The 21,940-nt window shown below is 48.5% G+C and overlaps 1 protein-coding gene and 1 non-coding gene across 3 annotated transcripts in view; both read left to right on the top strand.

Annotated features, from left to right (window-relative positions):
* PTCD3 (pentatricopeptide repeat domain 3) overlaps nucleotides 1-21,940 on the top strand; it is a 221,769-nt gene that overhangs the window by 160,011 nt on the left and 39,818 nt on the right. For both annotated transcript variants that reach the window (XM_030191059.1, XM_030191062.1), the window contains exons 18-21: nucleotides 7,345-7,423; nucleotides 7,529-7,619; nucleotides 20,541-20,626; nucleotides 21,569-21,717. In XM_030191059.1, coding sequence (XP_030046919.1) covers nucleotides 7,345-7,423; nucleotides 7,529-7,619; nucleotides 20,541-20,626; nucleotides 21,569-21,717 — 405 coding nt within the window. The remainder of the gene's footprint in view (nucleotides 1-7,344; nucleotides 7,424-7,528; nucleotides 7,620-20,540; nucleotides 20,627-21,568; nucleotides 21,718-21,940) is intronic.
* LOC115463946 lies at nucleotides 20,239-20,374 on the top strand. Its single transcript, XR_003941201.1, has one exon. It is a non-coding gene; the product is annotated as a small nucleolar RNA SNORD94 (small nucleolar RNA).

The raw sequence follows: 21,940 nt of genomic DNA, 5'->3' as shown, positions 1-21,940 counted from the left end.
GTTTCACTTCTTCAAATAAACCATTATCATGTGGAGTACCCCAGGGTTCCATACTTTCACCTTTATTTAATATTTTCATGTCCATTAGTCATTCTCATCCAAGAGTTTTGCATTTCCTTTCATATATATGCCAACGACATTCTCTTGCTATATAAAGTGAAACCCTCCAACTTAGATTTATCTCTTCAGTGCTGTGTACAAGCCGTCGCTCAGTGGCTTACAGACCACCATCTCGTCCTGAATTGCAATAAAACGGTAGCCTGTTGGCTGGTTATTTAACCACTCTTCCATATCATCAAGCTGATCAATCCATAGACTGGTGGGTTGTGTCCATCTACCAGCAGGTGGAGATAGAGAGCAAACTTTTGCCTCCCTATATGTGGTCATGTGCTGCCGGAAACTCCCCAGTATGTTCTCTATCTCAGCAGGTGGTGGTCACACACAGCAGCAGCTCTGGCTAGGCCTCCAAGCCTAATTTTTAGGTTTTGTTGAGTGCCTGGGGTTGAGGGCTCTTCTTGAGCAAGTGCAAACCTGGTGGCGCCAGGTCCCTCCTTTTCTCCCCCCTCCCGCTGGCTCCGTTAAAAAAAAAAAAAAAATTTTGAACGTCCTTAAAGGCGTTTATTTCGACGTTTATTTAAACGTTTATTGCAGCATACTCACTGGGACACCAGGTCGTTACAGCTCGGAGCAGAAAGCAGGTAATTTTTACCTTTTTATAGCGGGCAGGGGGTTCCCCGATTGATCTCCACGTGGCATATGGCGTCGGAGGGCGAGGGCGCAAGTCGCTCCCCGGATCGCTTCGGCGCTTCTAGCGGGGATGCGGGGGTCCTAAAATCTGATTCGCCCTTGTTGGGTGGCAGTTTCGTGACCGATGAGTGTCCCGGTCCTTCCTCCGGCGTGGCGGTTTTTCCCGCCATAAACGCCCATCCCCCGCTGCTCGCCTCCGCCATCTTGGCCGGCCACGCGGCTCGGACGGCTTCTTCTTGGGCCGCCCTTGAGGGAGACATTAATGCCATGGACGCCCTTAATTTGGGCGACGGCACCAAAACGGCTAAAGTTAAGCGCCGTTCTTCCCGCGCGGCTCCTTCGCGGAGTTTCGCGCCGGACGCCATCTTGGATGCGCAGCATGTCTCTCCCCCGCTCTTGCGAGCGCCGGTTGAGGGTGCGTCTAGGGCTGTAGCCCAGGCTGCGGAAGTGCACAGTCTGGGGGGTTTCTCCCCCGAGTTTGTTTTGCTGCTGCATCAGGCCTTCCTTATGCAAAACGCTGCCCCTGCTCCCTCGTCTGGTAAAGAGGTTGAGGTCCCCGGAGGTAAACGCCCTCGGGTTGATTCCCAGGCCTTGGAGAACCTTGTCTCCTCCGATGTAGATGAGGGCAGCGTATCTGAGTTCTCCCAACGGTCCTTTGCGGATTCCTTGGAGGAGACGGATCCCCGCTCGGTTGGAGCGGATGACCCCTCTGCAGCGCGGCTTTTTAGCTCAGAGGATTTGCCCAACCTGTTAGTGCAGGCCATGGGCATTTTGAAGATTTCCTCTCCGGAGGACGTCTCTCCCTCAGCCCCTGTTGGCTCCGCCATTATGCTGGGGACGAAGCGCCCGCCTAGAACCTTCCACGTGCATGATGCCATGCACACCTTAATTTCGGCTCAATGGGATGTCCCGGAAGCGAGCCTCAAAGTGGCTAGGGCTATGTCCCGCCTCTATCCTTTACCTGAAAGTGAACGTGAGGCTTATCTGTGGCCTACCGTGGATTCTTTAATCACTGCGGTGACTAAGAAAACGGCGTTGCCGGTGGAAGGTGGCACGGCCCTAAAGGACGCCCAAGACAGAAGATTGGAGGCGGCCTTAAGGTCGTCCTTTGAGGCGACTGCTTTAAGTTTGCAGGCCTCAGTTTGCGGTTCCTATGTGGCCAGGGCGTGCCTGACTATGGTGCAGCGGGCTTCCCCCTCGGATCATTCCTTGAGGGCTGATTGGCCGGCCCTGGAATCGGGCCTAGCCTATTTGGCAGACTTGCTGTATGATGTCTTGAGAGCCTCAGCTAAAGGCATGGCTCAGACCATCTCTGCGCGGCGGTGGCTTTGGCTGAAGCATTGGTCTGCTGACCACGCCTCTAAATCCCGCCTGGCTAGATTGCCTTTTAAAGGCAAGCTGCTCTTTGGGGTCGAGCTGGACAAAATCGTGACCGATCTCGGCACGTCTAAGGGCAAGAAGTTACCAGAGGTCAGGGCTCGGGCTAGTACTCGTCCCGGTACCTCCAGAGGACGGTTTCAGGAAGCCCGTCGGTACCGCCCGGGCAGGTCGGGCTCCTCTGCCCCCTCTTCCTTCAAGAGGAATTTCTCCCCCAAGCAGCATTCCTTTCGCAGAGACCGCCGTCCCGGAGGTGCTCCCTCCGGTCCTCCCCCAGGGTCTCGTACCCAATGACGGGGCCTTGGTCCACGCCCCAGTGCAGATTGGAGGACGGCTGTCCTCGTTTCTGGGCGAGTGGACCACAATAACTTCAGACGCTTGGGTGCTGGAAGTTATCAGAGACGGCTACAAGCTAGAGTTCTGCCGACCCTTAAGAGACGGGTTTGTACTCTCTCCCTGCAAGTCTCCGGTCAAAGCTGTGGCAGTGCAGCAGACCTTGGACAACCTAATCCGCCTGGGGGCGGTGGTTCCGGTGCCAGAAAATCAGCTTGGCAAGGGACGTTACTCCATTTACTTTGTGGTACCAAAGAAAGGAGGTTCTGTCCGGCCTATCCTCGACCTCAAAGGGGTCAATCGGGCCTTGAAAGTGCGGCACTTTCGCATGGAGACTCTCCGCTCTGTTATAGCGGCAGTGAAGGCAGGAGAGTTCTTGGCTTCCTTGGACATCAAGGAAGCGTACCTGCATATTCCCATCTGGCCTCCTCATCAACGCTTTCTGCGTTTTGCAGTCCTGGGACGACACTTCCAGTTCAGAGCCCTCCCTTTCGGGTTGGCTACTGCTCCGCGGACCTTTTCCAAAGTAATGGTGGTCATAGCGGCCTTCCTGCGAAAGGAAGGAGTACAAGTCCATCCTTATCTGGACGACTGGTTGATCCGAGCCCCCTCTTATGCAGAGTGCGGCAAAGCTGTGGACCGGGTAGTTGCTCTTTTGAGCTCCCTGGGATGGATCATCAACTGGAAGAAGAGCCAGCTGTGCCCGACTCAGTCCCTGGAGTACCTGGGAGTTCGATTCGACACCCAAGTGGGCAGAGTGTTCCTGCCAGACAATCGGATTGTCAAACTTCAGGCTCAGGTGGACCAGTTCCTAGTAGCCTCTCCTCTTCGGGCTTGGGACTATGTGCAGCTGTTGGGCTCTATGACGGCCACGATGGAAGTAGTGCCCTGGGCCAGGGCTCATATGAGACCACTACAGCACTCTCTGCTGCAGCGCTGGACTCCGATGTCGGAGGATTATGCTGTGCGCCTTCCCTTGGACCCAGCAGTGCGCAAGGCGTTGAGCTGGGGGATGCAGACAGACAAGTTGTCTGCGGGAATGCCTCTGGTGACCCCAGAGTGGATTGTCGTCACGACGGACGCCTCTTTGTCGGGCTGGGGAGCCCACTGTTTGGGAAGGACAGCGCAGGGGCTCTGGTCTCCTGCAGAGGCAAAGTGGTCTATCAACCTCCTGGAACTCAGAGCCATTCGGTTGGCGCTTTTGGAGTTCATCCCGGTACTGGCCTTGAAGCCAGTACGGGTCCTGTCGGACAATGCCACGGCTGTGGCCTATGTCAACCGCCAGGGAGGTACCAAGAGCGCCCCTCTAGCCAAGGAGGCCATGAATCTATGCCAGTGGGCGGAAGCGAACCTGGAACAGCTGTCAGCGGCCCACATTGCTGGAGTCATGAATATCAAGGCGGACTTTCTCAGTCGCCATACCTTGGAGCCCGGAGAGTGGCAACTATCTGCTCAGGCGTTCTTGGACATCACGAAGCGCTGGGGCCAGCCGAGCCTAGATCTGATGGCGTCATCGGCCAATTGCCAAGTGCCGCGCTTTTTCAGCAGAGGACGGGACCCTCGATCCCTGGGAGTAGATGCTCTTCTCCAACAGTGGCCGACACAAGAGCTTCTCTATGTGTTCCCGCCCTGGCCCATGCTGGGCAGGGTGCTAGACCGGGTGGCAAAGCATCCGGGCCGGATAATCCTGGTGGGTCCGGATTGGCCCAGACGTCCCTGGTATGCGGACTTGATCAGGCTCTCAGTCGACGATCCTCTGCGGCTGCCTGTGGAGCAGGGCCTGTTACATCAGGGTCCCGTGGTGATGGTGGATCCCTCCCCCTTTGGTCTTACGGCCTGGCTATTGAGCGGCAGCGTCTGAGAAAGAAGGGCTTCTCAGACAAGGTTATCGCCACTATGTTGAGAGCGAGGAAGCGCTCTACTTCTACTGCTTACGCCAGGGTTTGGCGTATCTTTGCAGCGTGGTGTGAAGCAGGCTCACTTTCTCCCTTCACTGCTCCAATTTCTTCAGTGTTGGCGTTCCTGCAAGAAGGTCTGGAGAAAGGCCTGTCGCTCAGTTCCCTTAAAGTCCAGGTAGCGGCTCTGACTTGCTTCAGGGGCCGCCTGAAGGGTGTTTCCCTGGCTTCTCAGCCAGATGTGGTGCGCTTTCTCAAAGGAGTTAATCACCTGCGCCCTCCTCTGCACTCTGTGGTGCCTGCGTGGAATCTCAACCTGGTGCTAAGAGCATTGCAGAAGCCGCCTTTTGAACCCTTGTCGAGGGCATCTCTGAAAGACCTGACGTTGAAAGCAGTCTTTTTGGTGGCTATCACTTCAGCCAGAAGAGTTTCCGAGCTCCAGGCACTCTCATGTCGAGAGCCTTTTCTGCAGTTCACTGAGGCAGGAGTGACTATTCGCACAGTGCCTTCCTTCCTGCCCAAGGTGGTTTCTCGCTTCCATGTGAATCAGCAGCTCTGTCTCCCTTCCTTTCGGAGGGAGGACTACCCAGAGGAGTACTCTGCTCTCAAATATCTAGATGTGAGACGGGTCATCATCAGATACTTGGAAGTGACCAATGATTTCCGGAAATCGGATCATCTGTTTGTCCTGTTTGCAGGTCCTTGTAAGGGTCTGCAGGCTGCTAAGCCTACAGTGGCAAGATGGGTCAAGGAAGCCATTGCAGCGGCTTATGTGGCCGCGGGGAAGATGCCGCCTATCCAGCTGAAGGCTCACTCCACAAGAGCTCAGGCGGCCTCGATGGCAGAGGCCGGGTCCGTCTCCTTGGAAGAGATATGCAAGGCGGCAACTTGGGCATCGGCCCATACATTCTCCAAGCATTACCGCTTGACTGTGGCTGCTCGGGCGGAGGCCCGGTTTGGAGCCACAGTGTTGCGGACAGGGATTTCAAGGTCCCGCCCTGGGTGAGTACTGCTTCGGTACATCCCACCAGTCTATGGATTGATCAGCTTGATGATATGGAAGGTAAAATTATGTATCATACCTGATAATTTTCTTTCCATTAATCATAGCTGATCAATCCATAGCCCCTCCCAGATATCTGTCCTGTTTATATTCTGGTTGAATTTTAGGTTCAAGTTTAGTCTTCAGTTACTTCAGGAGGACTTCGTGTTCAAGTTTTTTCACTTGGATCCTACAAGAGTTGAGACGAGTTTGTGTAACAGTGAGCTGCTGCATTCCTCTCCCCTCCGCTTTACGGGGCTGGATTGAGACATAAATTCTGCCGGCACTCCCTCCCGCTTCGTGCGGCTGTAGGGCAGCTTTGTACCCCTCCCGCTTCGGCGGTGTTAGGGTCAGTCAGCTCCTCCCGCTGTTGCGGTTGCAGGATAAGCCAGATCCCCCCGCATCGGCGGGTGTGGTGTCCCTCCCCCGCTCCACGGGGATGAGCTGGACGGATTCCCCTCCCCCACTTGTGTGGGGATGAGCTGGGTTAATTCCCCTCCCCCGTTTCAGCGGTGGTGAGCTGGGCAGAGTGTCCCTTTGTGGGTGTAATTCTCTAAGTGCTGAGTCCTGCGGATGGAACTTTGATATCGACATACTGAGGAGTTTCCGGCAGCACATGACCACATATAGGGAGGCAAAAGTTTGCTCTCTATCTCCACCTGCTGGTAGATGGACACAACCCACCAGTCTATGGATTGATCAGCTATGATTAATGGAAAGAAAATTATCAGGTATGATACATAATTTTACCTTACTACTCCTCTTCCAGTATTTGATACCTTAATTACTCCAATTTCAAGCTTTCGTTAACAGGGTGTCTTTCTTGATTCCAGCTTATTTGAGCCACAGGTTTCTGTATTATGCAAATTGTAATTTTTTCTTCTACGACAACTAAGATTGGTTAGATCGTTTTTTGATCATGACGCTTTTCATTCTGTTCTCTCTTTTTACAGCGTGAATAAATTATTGTAACATCATTTATTTAGGTATTTCAAAAGCATTACTTTCAAGACTTCAAACATTACAGAACACGGCTATTCACTTACTCTACCACTTACATAAATTTGTAGAACAAGTGGGTAGCATCAGCAGCAACTCGTTTCACACAGGAACCTATCCTGTGACTTGCTTTCATCGTCATTGGCTCATAATTGCACAATAATGCTTTTTCATTTTTTACTTTCTTACAAAATCTCATATACAAACATTAAGAACAGTCTTTAAAACTTATCTTTTATAGGTTAGACCCACGCCAACATGGGCCATGTTTCGCCACGCTGCCTCAGGGCGAAGGGCCTATTACAAAGACGCTATTTCATTTAGGCGCCTCCTACTATTACAGCGTCATAGTATGGAACAAGTTGAAGATCTGGTATTAAATCAAGAGGACACTCTGCAGACTTGCGCATAGACATTTCAAACATGCTCTTTTAAACTGTCAGTGCAAATAGCTTGAATCTAGCAAATTTTTGTAGATCATTTTGGAAATCATTTTCCTTTGGTCATGTGATGTTTTGAAGTACCTTTATTATATAAAGTTTGCAGAGAATATTTATCATGCTACATATTTGTTGCATGATCATTTTATAGTTCTATCTTAGGCCTATTTGTGAGAGAAAGTTTTATTATTGTATACCCTGCCATTAATTTGTTACAAAGTAAAAAAAAAAAGGGGGGGGGGGCCTTTTTTTGAAACATGGTGTACATTATTCGAAAGTCATTATTAATGTTTAGAAAATGTGGCGTTTAAGAGAGCAACACACACATATATCTCGATTAGGCTTTTCTACCCGCTGCCATGTTTTTGCAACTGTCAGTGTTTTGTTTTTTCTGCCATCTCCTCGAGATTTTTCAAATTAATGACTTTGTGAAAAATAACCTCTCCAGTCTGGTTATGTAGCCATTGGGTTTGGTAAATAACTTTTCTTTGTATATTATTTAACTGTGCAGTGGGAGGTTCTTCAATCTGTTGTGCATGATGGAGAATATCGATGTGATTTTGAAGTGGTACAGAGAACTGATCCCTTCGGTAAGGAGCTGCCTTCATGCTTTTAAATCTCTCAAATCCACCTATTCAAAATGTGCTATTACATGAACAGCTCTGACAGCCTCAATGCTTATTTCTTTTAACCAGCTCTACTTCCCCAACTCCCAAGGAATGCGAGATCTCCTCCAAGCTCTGGACATGGACAACCGTTTGTACCTGGTTCCTCAAATATGGAAAGGTTAAACATGATCTATTTTTATTATCTTCAAGTCTTTATTACTCTAGTCTGCAAACAGGCTAGATTTTCATGCATATTCATTAGGAATATCATTAAAGATTTGCATATAGTAGAGATAGCGGGCATGCAAATTTCTCTCATGTATACTCATTACTGCTATATTGTGACTAAATTCTTACTCAATTAGTCTTTATTCATATATCAAAATTATACACATTTTAAAACCACACATAAATTTGTTTAAACTAGACAGTCAAAACTGTATTTCTTATGTTGAAATGATTACTATGGCTGCCCTCATTAGCTAAACATTCAGATTATGCATAATATAGAATACTTCAATCCACTTAGCTTAGGAATATTAACTTTGCTTTAAATCTGCTGATGGCCCTTCTTCTTTGACTCTCAACAACCGAATGTTTACTATAACCTCCCTCATTAACTAAACAGTCAGATCTTACTTCAATCCACTTAGCTTGATGGTGTGTATGTGGTGATAACTTTGCTTTAAACCTGCTGACAGTCCTTCATATGTGACTCTCCAACCAAAAAGGGTTGTTTGAGCTAGCCTTTGATGAAATGTAATTCATTTCTAATATGCAGCCGTGAAGCATCTCATTCATTCCTTCCTTCCAACAGACGCCACATGCTTTTGTGAAAAATAGCTCCACCTTCATGTACAATTCCTCTCCCACTGTGAATTGCTTTACAAAACATTAAAACTAAGTATTTGTCCCACTTCCAGTTTATCAGAAAACATCATAAAAACAATTTTCCCCTGACCCACCGCCCTCCCCTCCCCTCCCCCAATGCTGTATATACTCTTTGTTCTTTATTCATGAGAATTGTGAGTTTCCTTACACAGTCTCCCCCCCCCCCCCAACACAAAAAAAAAATCAGCCCCATTTCAATATTTTCAGCCCTTCCCCTTTTCCCTCCCCCTTTTCTTCCCACAATGACTTAATTTCTTCCTCATAAATCCAACATCTTGTATCCTCTCCTTCAAAAGTTCATGAACAGACTTCATTTTCTGTTTGGCAATGCTCTCCACACTGGCTCTTATACCTTCTGAAAAGCCACCCACCATCCCAGATTACTCTTCTTCATTTGCACCAACCTAATCACCATTAGATTAAATAGGTCCCTCCATTTCTTTGCACTAGGAAGCTTTGAGCTTTACCAGTTAAGGTACCTTTCTTAAGCAACAGTGAGGCCTTTCTTTTAAAACACTTGCCCCTTTAGGAACTTCATTGATGAAAAATAATCAGACACAGTCATTCCCACATTCATCTCTGGCTAATGCTCAAAATATCATGTCACATACTCCTAATACCCTCAAATGATCCATCATCTCCAGAATAAATGATCCAATGAAACATGCTCTTCTGTACAAACATTTACCATCACTAGGAATCCTCATTTTTTAAGTGTTTTGTTTTGGGATTATGTGTGCTCTCAATAGGGATTTGTATTGCTGTTCTTATTATACATTTGCTGTCATCACCCCATGTCCCTTTGCCTCCCAGGTTGGGCTGCTAGCTGTAACCTTCCTCACATACCAAAAAAAAAAAAGAGAAACACCTCATCTGGGCAACCGGGGGGGGGGGGGGGGGGGGGGGGGGGAAGAAGAAAGTGCAGGAATGGCACATACACAATGTATTTTTCCAGAGGGGTGCTGGTGTGCTTCTGCCTGCCTACCTGTCCAGTCAGCGGTTTTCTGGCCTGGAGGTTCAGTGTTCTGATTGTGTCGTGTCCTGGTGAGTGCCTCCTTTATTTTCCCCTTTACCGTGGTGTGAGTGTCAGGGTGGCAGCTGAGTTGGCAAAACGGTGTTCCTACTGCGGTAGGAAGAAATCTACAGAGGGCTTTGTTGGCGAGCTGTTCTAAGCCCTTGCTGAGTGAGAACGTTCCCGCCATCAAGACAGCCCTTTCCCGTGCTGATGGCGCAAACATGCGCACCATTTTATCTTTGGTACCTGACGCAGCTCCCACCAGTCAGCTGTTGGCGGTTTCAGAGCTCTTGTGCGCAGCAGTAGATTTTTCAGATAGCTCTGCGGGGACCTTGCCATCTCCTTTGGTGATGGCTCTGGGGACCTCCTCGGGGGCTTGGAGCTCCGGGGAGCCATTCTCCCCGGAGTTTGTCCTTCTGCTACATCAGGCCTATATGCTTAAGAGGGGGCCGTTCCTCAGCTTCACCTGCAGAGTCTCTTGGTGTCCGTAGACAGCTCTGTGACAGGTAGGGAACTCGGCCCCTGAGGACCATGCTCAGAAGAGGAGGCAGCTGACCCCTCTTTCAGAAGGGGCGTTGTTGGGCCCCAATTCCCTTTTGCCTTCCCTGGCCATGTTTTCGGAGGTTCATTCCACCCCTCAAGGGTAGTTGAGCTGGAGGAGGGTGAATTGGTGCAAGAGGAGCCCGATGATCCTACTGCCATGCAAGTTTTCCATAAGGACAAGCTTCCATCTCTTATGCCTTGGTGGCTTTAAATATAGCTGATCCTGAGGCGCAGGTTGCCTCCTTGGTTAATCGTAAAATGGCCAGCATGCGGAAGCCTTCTAAGGCGTTCCCGGTTCATGAGGCCATACAGGAGTTGATTTGAGCTCAGTGGTCGGACCCTGAGGGGTCCCTCAAGGTGTCCAAGGTGATGTCTTGCCTTTATCCATTGGTTTCTGACCAGGTGGACAAGTTTATGCTCCCTACTGTGGATGCTTTGGTGACTGTGGTCACCAAGAACACTACACTCTCAATGGAAGGAGGTGTGGCTCTCAAGGGTATCCAGGACCATCGCCTGGAGGCCTCTGAAGTGTACCTTTGAGGTTTCTGCATTGGCTCACCAGACCTCGATTTGTACCTCTTATGCGGCCAGGGCATGCCTCAGTTGTCTGCAACAAGCTCAGGAGCAAGACCCGGACGAGGATTTGTGGTTGGAGTCTGTTGCCTCCAACATGGAATTGGGCTTAGTTTATCTAGCTGACTCCCTCTGCGACCTAGTCCGAACTTTACCAAAGCAGATGGCACTGGCAGTTTCTTCCCGCCGGTTGTTGTGGTTACTCTGTTGGACAGTGGACTTGGCATCTAAGCAATGGCTCACTCGTTGCCTTTTCAGGGCAGGCTTCTTTTTGGAGAAGATGTGGAAAAGATTGTCAAGGATTTGGGCTGACTCCAAAGGTCAATGCCTTCTGGAGGACAGAGCTAGACCAGCTCTGCAGACTGGACCTGCGCAACCTCACCTAAAACAGGTTTGCCGTTATCACCCCTGTTGTCTTGCGACTAACTTTCAGCCAGGCCATTTTCAGTAGCATTTTTCCTTTTGAGGAGAGAAACTGCCTGCTGTCTCCTCCTCACATCCAGGAACTACAGGTCGCTCTACTCAATGATGGGGTGCCAGTCCACTCCTCAATAAACAGGATAGGAGGTCAGTTGACTCTCTTCTACGAAGAGTGGGCCAAAATTAGGTCAGACCAATGGGTCTTGGATATTGTCAGAGACAAGCTAGAGTTCAGTTCACCCATAGGCAATGCATTTTTCGAGTCCCACAGTGCTTCCGCCTCCAAACGGGCGGCAGTTGAGGCCACTGTGCACTCCCTGTTGGATCTCAGTGCAGTGGTACCTGTCCTGCCTCTCAAGGCACGGACAGGATGGTATTCCATTTATTTCGTAGTGCCTCGCAAAGGGGGTTCCTTTCAGCCTATCTTCGATCTCCACAAGGTAAACCAGTTCTTGAGAGTCTGGCATTTTCACATGGAAATGTTGCAGTCTGCTGTGGTGGCAGTTCAGCTGGAAGAGTATCGGACAGAGTTGGATCTCAAGGCGGCGTATTTTCATATTCCCATTTGGCCTCCATATCAGCGTTTTATGCATTCTGGGCCGTCATTTCCAGTTTTGAATGCTGCCCTTTGGCGCTTCTACTGCGCCTCGGACATTTTCCAAGGTCATGATGGTAGTAGCAGCATACCTACGGAAGAAAGGGATCAGAGTCAATCCCTACCTGGACGACTGGTTGATTCAAGCGGACTCGGTACAGGAGAGTCGAAGAGTCACCGTCTGGTTCATTGTGCTGTTGCAGTCTTTGGATTGGGTTATCAACATCCCCAAGAGCTATCTAGTCCCTTCTCAACAGTTGGACTACCTGGGGGCTCACTTCGACACAGCTGTGGGACGTGTCTTCCAGCCGGAGGAGCTGGATGGTCAATCTCCATTTTCAGATTTCCAATCATCTGTGGTTGTTGAGTCCCCGGGCCCGGGACCACGTTCAGGTCTCGGGATCCATGGCAGCAACCCTGTCTTTTGATCAGATGGTTGCCTGTCTCTCAAGATTATCGATGACGGCTGCTGTGGATTCCCTGGGCACGGTGCAATATGACCTGGTGGCTTCACGGCCCCCGCTTGCAGAAGGGCATGTCTCTGGCAGCCACCCAATGGGTAGTCGTGGTCATGGATACCAGTTTCTCCGGTTGGGGAGCTCTTTGTCTTTGCCGCTATGTGCAAGGAACTTGGCGATGGAAGCAGCTTGGCCGATCAATTGCCTGGAGCTTTGGGCAGTCATGAACGCCTTACAGGTGTTTCAAACCTTGTTGACAGACAAGGAGGATTGTGTATTTTTGGACAAAAACAATGGCGGTAGCTTATATCAGTTGTCAGGGCCCAGCTCTGTAGGCCGAGGGGGATTGTCTCTCCGGTGGGCGGAAGCTCACCTTCTATGTCTGTTGACAGGTCAAATTGTGGGACAGAGCAATGTGCAGGTGGATTTTCTCAGCCATCATACCCTGGGATCAACAGAATGTCTACAGAGACATTTCGGTTGATTTCCCAAAAATGGGGCACACCATCGATGGACCTCCTGGTGACCAAGGCAAATGCCAATTTGCCAGTCTTCTTCAGTAGAAGAAAGGAGCCTGGGTCCGCCGGACTAGATGCCCTTCTTCAGCCTTGGGCAAAGGACACTCTTTTGTATATTTTTCCCTGTGGCCCTTGATTGGGCGGGTTCTACTCAGGATCGGGGGGCACCCAGGTCGGTCATTCATGTGGCTCTGGGTTGGCCTTGGTGCCCTTGGTATGAGGACTTTGTGCAGCTTCTCATGGAAATGCCCCTTCGGTTCCCGGGTCTTCTCGGACTGCTTCATCAGGGCCCGGTTCATATAGAGGATCCCTGCAACTTTGGTCTTACGGCTTAGCTCTTGAGCGGTCGCTTTTGAGAAAAAAGAGCTATTCTTAGGTGGTGATATCTACCTTGTTGCAGTATACCTCAATAGCGTAAGCCCGTGTTTGGTGCACCTTTGTTGTGTGGTGTGAGGCCCATGGTCACCTTGTCAGACGTCAGTGGCTTAACTCTTGGCCTTTTCTCAGGACGGGTTACAGAAAGGGTTAGCCTATAATTTGCTTCGAGTTCAGGTTGCAGCCCTGGCATGTTTTCGGGGGCTGAGTGTTGGGTACTTCCCTGGCTGCTCATCCGGTCGTGGTGCAGTTCTTGCGTGGGGTTCTTAATCTTTACACCCCTTTGTGTTGACCCTGTCCTACCTGGAACCTTATTTTCCCCTCATGGTGTTGCAAGGTCCGCCTTTTGAGCCTTTACGTAAGGCTTTGGATAAGTACCTCGCCTTGCAGGCGGTGTTTTTGGTGGCTATGGCTTCGGCTTGTAGGGTCTCTAAGATTCAAGCCCTCTCGTGTTGTGATCCTTTCTTGTAGTTTTCGGAATCGGGGGTAACTTTGTGGACTGTGCCGTCCTTTTTGCCGAAGGTCATCTTGGCTTTTCATCCTAGCCTCTTTTCCTTCCTTTCAGGAGGAGGATTATCCCTTGGATTTCGAAAAGCTTCTTGTTTGGGGTTGAATTCTTCTCCTCTACTTACAGATGTCTAATGATTTCGATGGACAGACCATCTGCTTCTTTCTGGTCCCCACCATGGTGATGTGGTTTTTAAACCTATTATCACTAAATGAATTAAGGAAGTGATTTCCTCTGCTTACTTGTGTGGCCGGATAGTGCTGGAGGCATTACATGTCCATTCTACTAGGGTGCAGTTGGCTTCGTGGGCAGAGATCTCTGTTCTGTCTCTGAATGAGATCTGTTGGATGGCTACTTGAGCCTCGTTGCACACTTTTTCAAGGTATTATAGAGTGGATGTGGCTGCCAGATCCAATGCTTTTTTTGGAGCAGTGGTGTTGGCTCGGGGGGGGGGGGGGGGGGGGGGTGAGGGACAGGTTCCCTCCCTGGCTAGGGACTGCTTTGTTACATCCCACCAGTTCATGGATTCATCTGGTGCCTGCGCTAAGGAAGGAAAATTTGTCTTAACTGATAATTTTTCTTCCCTTTAGCCGCAGCAGATGAATCCAGGCAGGGCCGGTCTTAGACCGAGGCGGCCGCATAGGGCCCCGCGCTTAAGGGGGCCCCGCGCGGCACGCCTCAGTCAGCCTCTTCCCAGGGCACCGACATACGATAATTTTTCTTTTAAATTTACCCTCCGTCGCCGGAATCCAGCACAGCAGCGATCGTCAGTGAAAACGCTCCTCCCCTCCCGAGTCCCCCCGACGTCTGTAGCAGAACAGAAGCTCTTCCTGATTCGTTCATTCTCATTGTCCCGCCCCCGAGGGCGGGACAATGAGAATGAACGAATCAGGAAGAGCTTCTGTTCTGCTACAGACGTCGGGGGAACTCGGGAGGGGAGGAGCGTTTTCACTGATGCTGCTCCAGCGGCGATGGAGGGTAAATTTAAAAGAAAAGTTAACCTTCCTTGGTTGGGGGGGAGAAGAGGATGGCAGGAGAGGGCAGGGGGAATAGGAGGGTCGCTGGACATGGTGGAAGGGGAGGGGGGTTTCTGGACAGGATGGCAGGGGCAGGCAGGGAGGACAGGAGGGTTTCTGGACATAGGTGGATGGCAGGGGAGGGCAGAGGGGACAGGAGGGTCACTGGACATGGGTGGATGGCAGTGGAGGGGGGTTTCTGGACATAGGTGGATGGCAGGGAGGACAGGAGGGTCACTGGACATGGGTGGATGGCAGGGGAGGGGGGTTTCTGGACATAGGTGGATGGCAGGGGAGGGCAAAGGGGACGGGGGGGGGGGGGTTTCTGCACATAGGTGGATGGCAGGAGAGGGCAGGGGGGACAGGAGGGTCGCTGGACATGGTGGCAGGGGAGGGGGGTTTCTGGACATAGGTGGATGGCAGGGGGGACAGGAGGGTCGCTGGACATGGGTGGATGGCAGGGGAGGGGGTTTCTGGACATAGGTGGATGGCAGGGGAGGGCAAAGGGGATGGGGGGGTTCTGCACATAGGTGGATGGCAGGGGGGACAGGAGGGTCGCTGGACATGGTGGCAGGGGAGGGGGTTTCTGGACAGGATGGCAGTGAGGACAGGAGGGTTTCTGGACATAGGTGGATGGCAGGTGAGGGCAAAGGGGATGGGGTTCTGCACATAGGTGGATGGCAGGGGGGACAGGAGGGTCGCTGGACATGGGTGGTTGGCAGGGGAGGGGGGTTTCTGCACATAGGTGGATGGCAGGGGAGGGCAGGGAGGACAGGAGGGTCGCTGGACATGGGTGGATGGCAGGGGAGGGGGGTTTCTGCACATAGGTGGAGGGCAGGGAGGACAGGAGGGTCGCTGGACATGGGTGGATGGCAGGGGAGGGGGGTTTCTGCACATAGGTGGATGGCAGGGGAGGGCAGGGAGGACAGGAGGGTCACTGGACATGGTGGATGGCATGGGAGGGGGGGTTCTGGACATAGGTGGATGGCAGGGGAGGGCAAAGGGGATGGGGAGTGTCTGCACATAGGTGGATGGCAGGGGGGACAGGAGGGTCGCTGGACATGGGTGGATGGCAGGGGAGGGGGGTTTCTGCACATAGATGGATATCCGGCAGGGGAGGGCAGGGAGGACAGGAGGGTCGCTGGACATGGGTGGATGGCAGGGGAGGGCAGAGGGGACGGGGGGTTGCTGGACATAGATGGATGGCAGGGGGGACAGGAGGGTCGCTGGACATGGGTGGATGGAGGAGAGAGAAGAAATGCTGGACATGGATGGAGGCAAGGGAAGAGTGAGGAAGGAGATGAGGTGAGGGAAAAGGAAGAGAGGAGAAAAAGTGCACATGGATATAGAAAATAGGCAGAAGCTGGATCCACTGGACAGTCAAGTCTGCGGAGGACCCAGCTTTTACTTACGGATGTAGGGCAAGAAATGAAGAAGAAAGGCGGAAAGTAAAGAAATAAATGGAAAGGAAGCCCTGGAAACGGAGTTAAGAGGACAGATAGCAGCACAATCAGATACTGAGCCAGCATGATCAGAAAAACAAAGTCACCAGACAACAAAGGTAGAAAAAACTATTTTATTCAGGATTTATTAATTGGAATATGTCAGTTTTTGGAAATGTGCATCTGTGATATTTTTCATGTAAGTTTCAATTTTTGTAGTATTGCTGCATGCTGATTCTGACTTCTTGAGGTTACTTTCCAGTTCAGTATTTTGCCTTCATGTGTTTTTCAGATGTGATCAAGGAAGGTGCACTATTCTGCTAGCGTATAATTTGCAGCCATTTTTGTTTTTTTGTTTTTTTTTCACTAGGTTGTGCACTGGTGTTTTAGAGCCCGGTGTAATTAAAGTTGGCTTTCCATGCCACGCATAAGGTTGTAGCTCGTCTTGTCCTTGGAATTAGTGCTGTTTATGGTTTCATGATAGCATTTTGCTTATTATTTCAATCAGTTTTTTTGTACAAGTTTAGCGTCATTTGTCTTTATTTGAAATTTCATAATTAAAATTTTTTTCTAAAAATGGAATAATCTTATCAATGGGGTGGGGCTAGGGTGGGGGCGGAGCCAGGCTGGGGCGGGGCGGGGCTAGGATGGGGCCCCACCAAATTGGTCTGCATAGGGCCCCGCACTTGCTAAGACCGGCCCTGAATCCAGGATCTCTCCCTGGTTTACCGTGGCAATTCTTTCTTTACTGTGTGTGTTTTTGTTCCTTCTTGCTTAGATGAAATGATCTGACATGTACATGGAGAAATGGGCACAGACTTGAGAATCAAACAAGGAATTTGAGATGCAATTTGTTGTAAATTATTAGTCTGTTCAGACTGTTGTGGTTTCTTTTTCGTTGTTGAGGAAGGTTTCCGGTTTGTTGCCAGGTTCTGCTTTGTGATGAGACATATATTAGCCTATGGAGGGGCTGGTCATCACTTAAGTTAGTTATCTCTAACGCCACCTTCTGGTAGATGGATACAACCCACCAGTTCATGGATGACCATGTTGCTGCTTTGCAAATATCCTCTGTGGATAATAACTGTATTTATGCTGTTGCTGTGGCTCTAAGCCAGTACTCAGACTTCATTTTGTACGTTTCAAAACAATTTATTATCCAGAAATGTGGGATGCTATCAAAGGCATTCTTATAGTCGATCCATGTTATAATGAGATTTCTGCTTTTCTTAGCAATGGCCATAATGGCTTTGTTCAGCATTAACTTGTCCTTGGTTCCATATGCTCCCTTCTTATTACTCTTCTATTCTATGCTACGATGCAGTTAGTCAATTAGGCTCATATGTTCTATCAGCTTCAGTTGCAGTGAACAGCTTATAGACTATAGGTAGACAAGTTATTGGTCTATAATTTTTGGAAATATTACTTGGATCTCTCTTTGGAAGAAATGTTCTGCCTGTCATTAGCCATTGTGGTGGTAAGTCCTGGCCACCTGACCAATTGATTTTTGCTATATGTATCAGGTCTTGGTGGAGTGATGTTATGTTAAAATATGTTTATTGAACCTGGAGGTCAAACAAAACAGGTAAACCCAACAAGAACATTATCCATAGAGAATACTGAATAACATTCCAAGTATATTTTACAATGAAGAAACCCATCCCCTCTCTCTCCCCCTTCTCACCATACTGGACCTCTGTGGTCATAGAATCTAGAACATAACCTTAATTAAACAAGAAACATATAAATACCATAAAAAAATGGTGATACAATGCCTCAAAGTAGTTTGCACAAGTCTTGAGGTTCTGTAATCCTAAGAACCATTGAAAAGACCCCCCTTCCTCTTACCACTCCCATAATCCCATAAAAAAGGGGGGGGGGGAATCTTGGGAGAAGAGAAGATTTCTTTGACAGACAACTAAAGAACAGTAGGAAGACTAAACTCTTATCTCCCCACTTCCTATAATACCTCTAGCTCCCCCCCCCCCCCCATTAAATTTGTTACCCATCTTGTCCTAAAAACACTGTCAGATCGAAAGCCATACATTAAAGTCATGAAAAAGAATTAAGTATTAAACTTCAGGCCTCCATTCAGCAATGAATGAATATATGGATCCTAAACCGAGAGAAAACTTCTGCCTGAAAGACAACCTGGTCCTATTTTGCTCCATTAACATAAGACATACATAAGTACATAAGTACATAAGTAGTGCCATACTGGGAAAGACCAAAGGTCCATCTAGCCCAGCATCCTGTCACCGACAGTGGCCAATCCAGGTCAAGGGCACCTGGCACGCTCCCCAAACGTAAAAACATTCCAGACAAGTTATACCTAAAAATGCGGAATTTTTCCAAGACAATGAAATCTACTACGCCAACTGCAAAAGGAAGGAGCTTCTTTGCTAAGCCGCCCGCTAAGAATTACTTTTTTCCCCAAGTAGCTCAGCTTTCCTAATAAGCAGACCCCCCCCCCCCCCCCCTTTACTCTGCAATCTAAAATTTTCATGACTGTCTAAAAGAAATCCCATCTGAGAGATTGGAATAGAGAAATATAATGATCATTCCAGATAACGAATTACGTCTGTCCAAAAATGCTGGACCAAGGGACATGTCCAAAAAGTGTGATAAAAATTACTGTCCTGGTGGCATTTCTGACAGTGGTGTATCAGTCCCTCACATTTTAAATAATTGTACCCGAGTTATATAAGCCTGGTGCAAAACCTGAACCTGATGCTCTCAAGTCTGCACCAGCCACAATGAATTTCTGGTATTCTTGACACCAATCCTGTAAAATTGACATCCCCTAAAGGTCTATTTAAATCTGCCTCCCGCTCAGTCAACAAGGGGTCCACTAGTATCTGAGGCATAAGGCCCATTAAAATCTGGTGGAATTCTGGAATAGAAAAGTATTCCCCCTAACGGACGTTAAAAATGTTCTAAGCTTACTTCTGTGCCTAGAACCCAAAGATGTTACCTCCAAAGAGGAAGCATAATGATGTAATTGGCGATATGCAAAAACATCTTTCAAATGAACCAGGGCATCATCCCCCAACTCCCATAACGGGCACATTGTACTATCCTACTATATAAATGAAGGCTGATCGACGTGCCGCGCATGCTCCTTCCTCCGAGTTCCAGGGCCCCCCTCCCTCCCTCCTTCCTAATTTTAAAGGTCATCTTACCTCATCGGGGTTACGGCGGCAGGCAGCAGCAGTGAAAAGCGTGCAGGCTCGGCGCGCTTCAGCCTTTTCTCAGCTCTGGTCCCGCCCTTGCAGAAACAGGAAATGAGAGCGGGACCAGAGCTGAGAGAGAGAAGGCTGAAGCGCGCCGAGCCTGCGCGCTTTTTACTGCTGCTGCCTGCCGCCGTAACCCCGATGAGGTAAGATGACTTTTAAAATTCGGAGAGAGGGAGGGAGGGAGGGGGGCTGGCCCTGGAACTCAGAGGGAGGGAGGAGGGCTAGCCCTGGAACTCAGAGGGAGGGAGGAGGGGGACACCCTGGAACTTGGAGGAAGAGAGGAGGGGGGACCTGGAACTGGGAGAGAGGGAGGGAGGGGGCCTGGAACTGGGAGGGAGGAAGGGAGGGAGGCCTGGAACTCGGAGGGACCCTGGATGCAGACATCATCTGAACCAACTCAGAAAGAAACAATGCAATGGAAAGATTCTGGAGGATATATATATTTTACAGCAAAAACTGAGGAATGTTTTTTAATCAAATGTTCACTCACACATTAACATATAAGAATCGATGGTAGCTCATCTTGAAGATTAGCAAAAAATCTTGCCCGTTTTAATGGGCTTAACGGCTTGTTCTCCCATAAAACATGTGATAATCTAGTGATGCCACATTCCTCCCAAGAACAAAAAGTTCCATTATCCATTCCTGAGAAGAACATTGCATGCTCTATAATAGGTAAGAGATCAGAGACAGTCAAAGAAAACTGCCAATATCTAGTCAGCTCCTTCCAAAGCTCTCTCAGCATGAGTAATAAATACTATTCCTCAAATGGGACGGGAGCTGAGCAAGCAGCACCTGTAAAAGAAAGTTGAAATGCCAAGAAGCAAAATATTGTCCCTCCAACTGCAGCGGAGTATAAATAGGAAAATCAAGCATCCATTCTGTAAGGTGATGCAATAAACAAGCCTGGTTGTATTTTTTTATGTCCAGGACCCATTTCCCACCAAAAATTAGTCATTCCATCTGGGCCTGGACTCGTTCAGTTTGGGTCTGTCTTCAGCCTTTTTTTGAACTGTTACATCAGGCAATTCTGTAACTTTGTTTGTCTGAGCTCTGGGAGAGATGACGTGACCCTGCCAGTCGTGGTGACCTCACCTGCTTGTGTGACTGTAGTGATCCTGCTTGTCCACGGAGAAATGTTGTTAAAATCACAGTATGAAAAAAAAATCAATGACTCTATTTGTTGTTTTTGGCTTTTGTAATCGAAAAGGCAGTGATGATTGGCGCAGGGGTACGGACCTCAGCTGGATTATGGGAGCTGACTGCAGGTGTTTCTCTGTATCCTATATGTGGTGGGAGACTTGAGAACATCTGTAGGAGAACACTGCCTGAATCTGAGCCTGCTGCATATCCATAGTATTGTGGTTGTGTTACCAATGATCTGATTAAACTGATGACATTGTATAAAGGAAGAAGCCTGGTAAACAGTTTATTGTGTTTGGGTTGTAGTGTGAGCTGTAAATGGAGTGATGATGTCTAAAAGCCGCTTTTTTTTCTTTTCCTGTCAAGATATCAAGCAGCTTGGTCATAGCAACAAACCTGATCTGGTGGAAGAAGTATTAGCACTAATGGCAAGAGACAAGCAAACCCTAGAGGTACAGATTTATTTCAACAAAACATTGAATATAATTTAACAACATCAATGTAACTGACATGGTGAATCTATTGTACATTCGTTGCAGTACTGACATTACCTCATTAATTCAGTTTATTGAGCATAGAATCCAGCTCAGGCATGTGAAATCTAAGTTTGATGCCTATTTGTTGCAGGATTCTGTCTGTTTTAGGGATTAATGCTTATGCTGCTTGTGTAAGTACATTTGGCGGTGTGAGTCGTGGTGTTTGTTTGTGAGCTAATCAGGAGGTCCCTACCATCACATTGCATCCCAACTAGCAAATTCATCTGTTCAGGATAAGATTCCTGGATTGCTGACTTCCAATTACTTGTCTTTGAGTTCCATTAGCTGTGTGTTGTTCCACATTATATAATGTTTACAGTCATGTTTTACAATTTGCTGTACAGCATTTGTTTATAAATTTTTGTAGAAGCCAATAGTAGTATTACTGTGAAAGCATGTTTGCAGTCATTGACAGTGTGTCTTTTGAAGGAGAATTCAAGGCAGAATGTGGTAAAAGCTATTTTTCTTTCCCTCTCCAAACATGACAGAAACAAAAAAAAGGCAAAGATCTGCCACAGAAATGGCAAATCAAAAGAAAAAAAGCAGATCAAAAAAGACAAAAAAATAGAACAGGAGGGTAACAGAAGAAGTGGTTTATTACAAGTTACCCGACGTGGCCACGTTTCGCCCTCAGGCTGCGTCAGGGGTAAAAAAACTAATAGGGGTAAAAAGCAAAGTCAACCCCTAAAAGTAGTCCTACAACCACCTTACATAAGTGCTTCCCAAGCTTACTCAGCAAACTTCACAATGCTATGTTGACTGGCAGCATTGTCCCTTAACCTCGAAGTAGCATTGTTCTTTGGTGTTTGAAACAGGTAACATTCCTTTTATTAACAGACATGTATTCTAATTTTCCAGCTTCAAGTTTCCTTTGCAGACTGTGCTCTAGACATAAAGTCTCTGTATGGGACACGAGAGATGCGATATGTACCTTTAGAGTGGACAGCCAGTGCTTTGGGGAATATCACCGTACTGCTCTCGAGAGCAGGCAGAACAGAAGAAGCATGGTGAGAATGGGGGTACCTTTATGAACTATTGCCTAAAAGCTTTGGGTCACCTGTAGATGTTTGTATTTTCTTAGTACAGGTGTACTGATTCCTACATTTTAGGTTTTAATTTAATGGTAAGTGTGACAAAACAGTGGGATTGTAAGCCTGTAAACTGTATTATTTCTTGAAGTGTATTTCTCTAGTTTGACCAGCAGGTGGTGCATGTTTAAAGCTGTCAGAG

The sequence above is a fragment of the Microcaecilia unicolor genome, chromosome 2 (genome assembly GCF_901765095.1).
Source record: "Microcaecilia unicolor chromosome 2, aMicUni1.1, whole genome shotgun sequence".
Taxonomy (NCBI): domain Eukaryota; kingdom Metazoa; phylum Chordata; class Amphibia; order Gymnophiona; family Siphonopidae; genus Microcaecilia; species Microcaecilia unicolor.
Note: the sequence above shows the minus strand (reverse complement) of the source record. Positions and strands in the feature narration are given on the sequence as shown.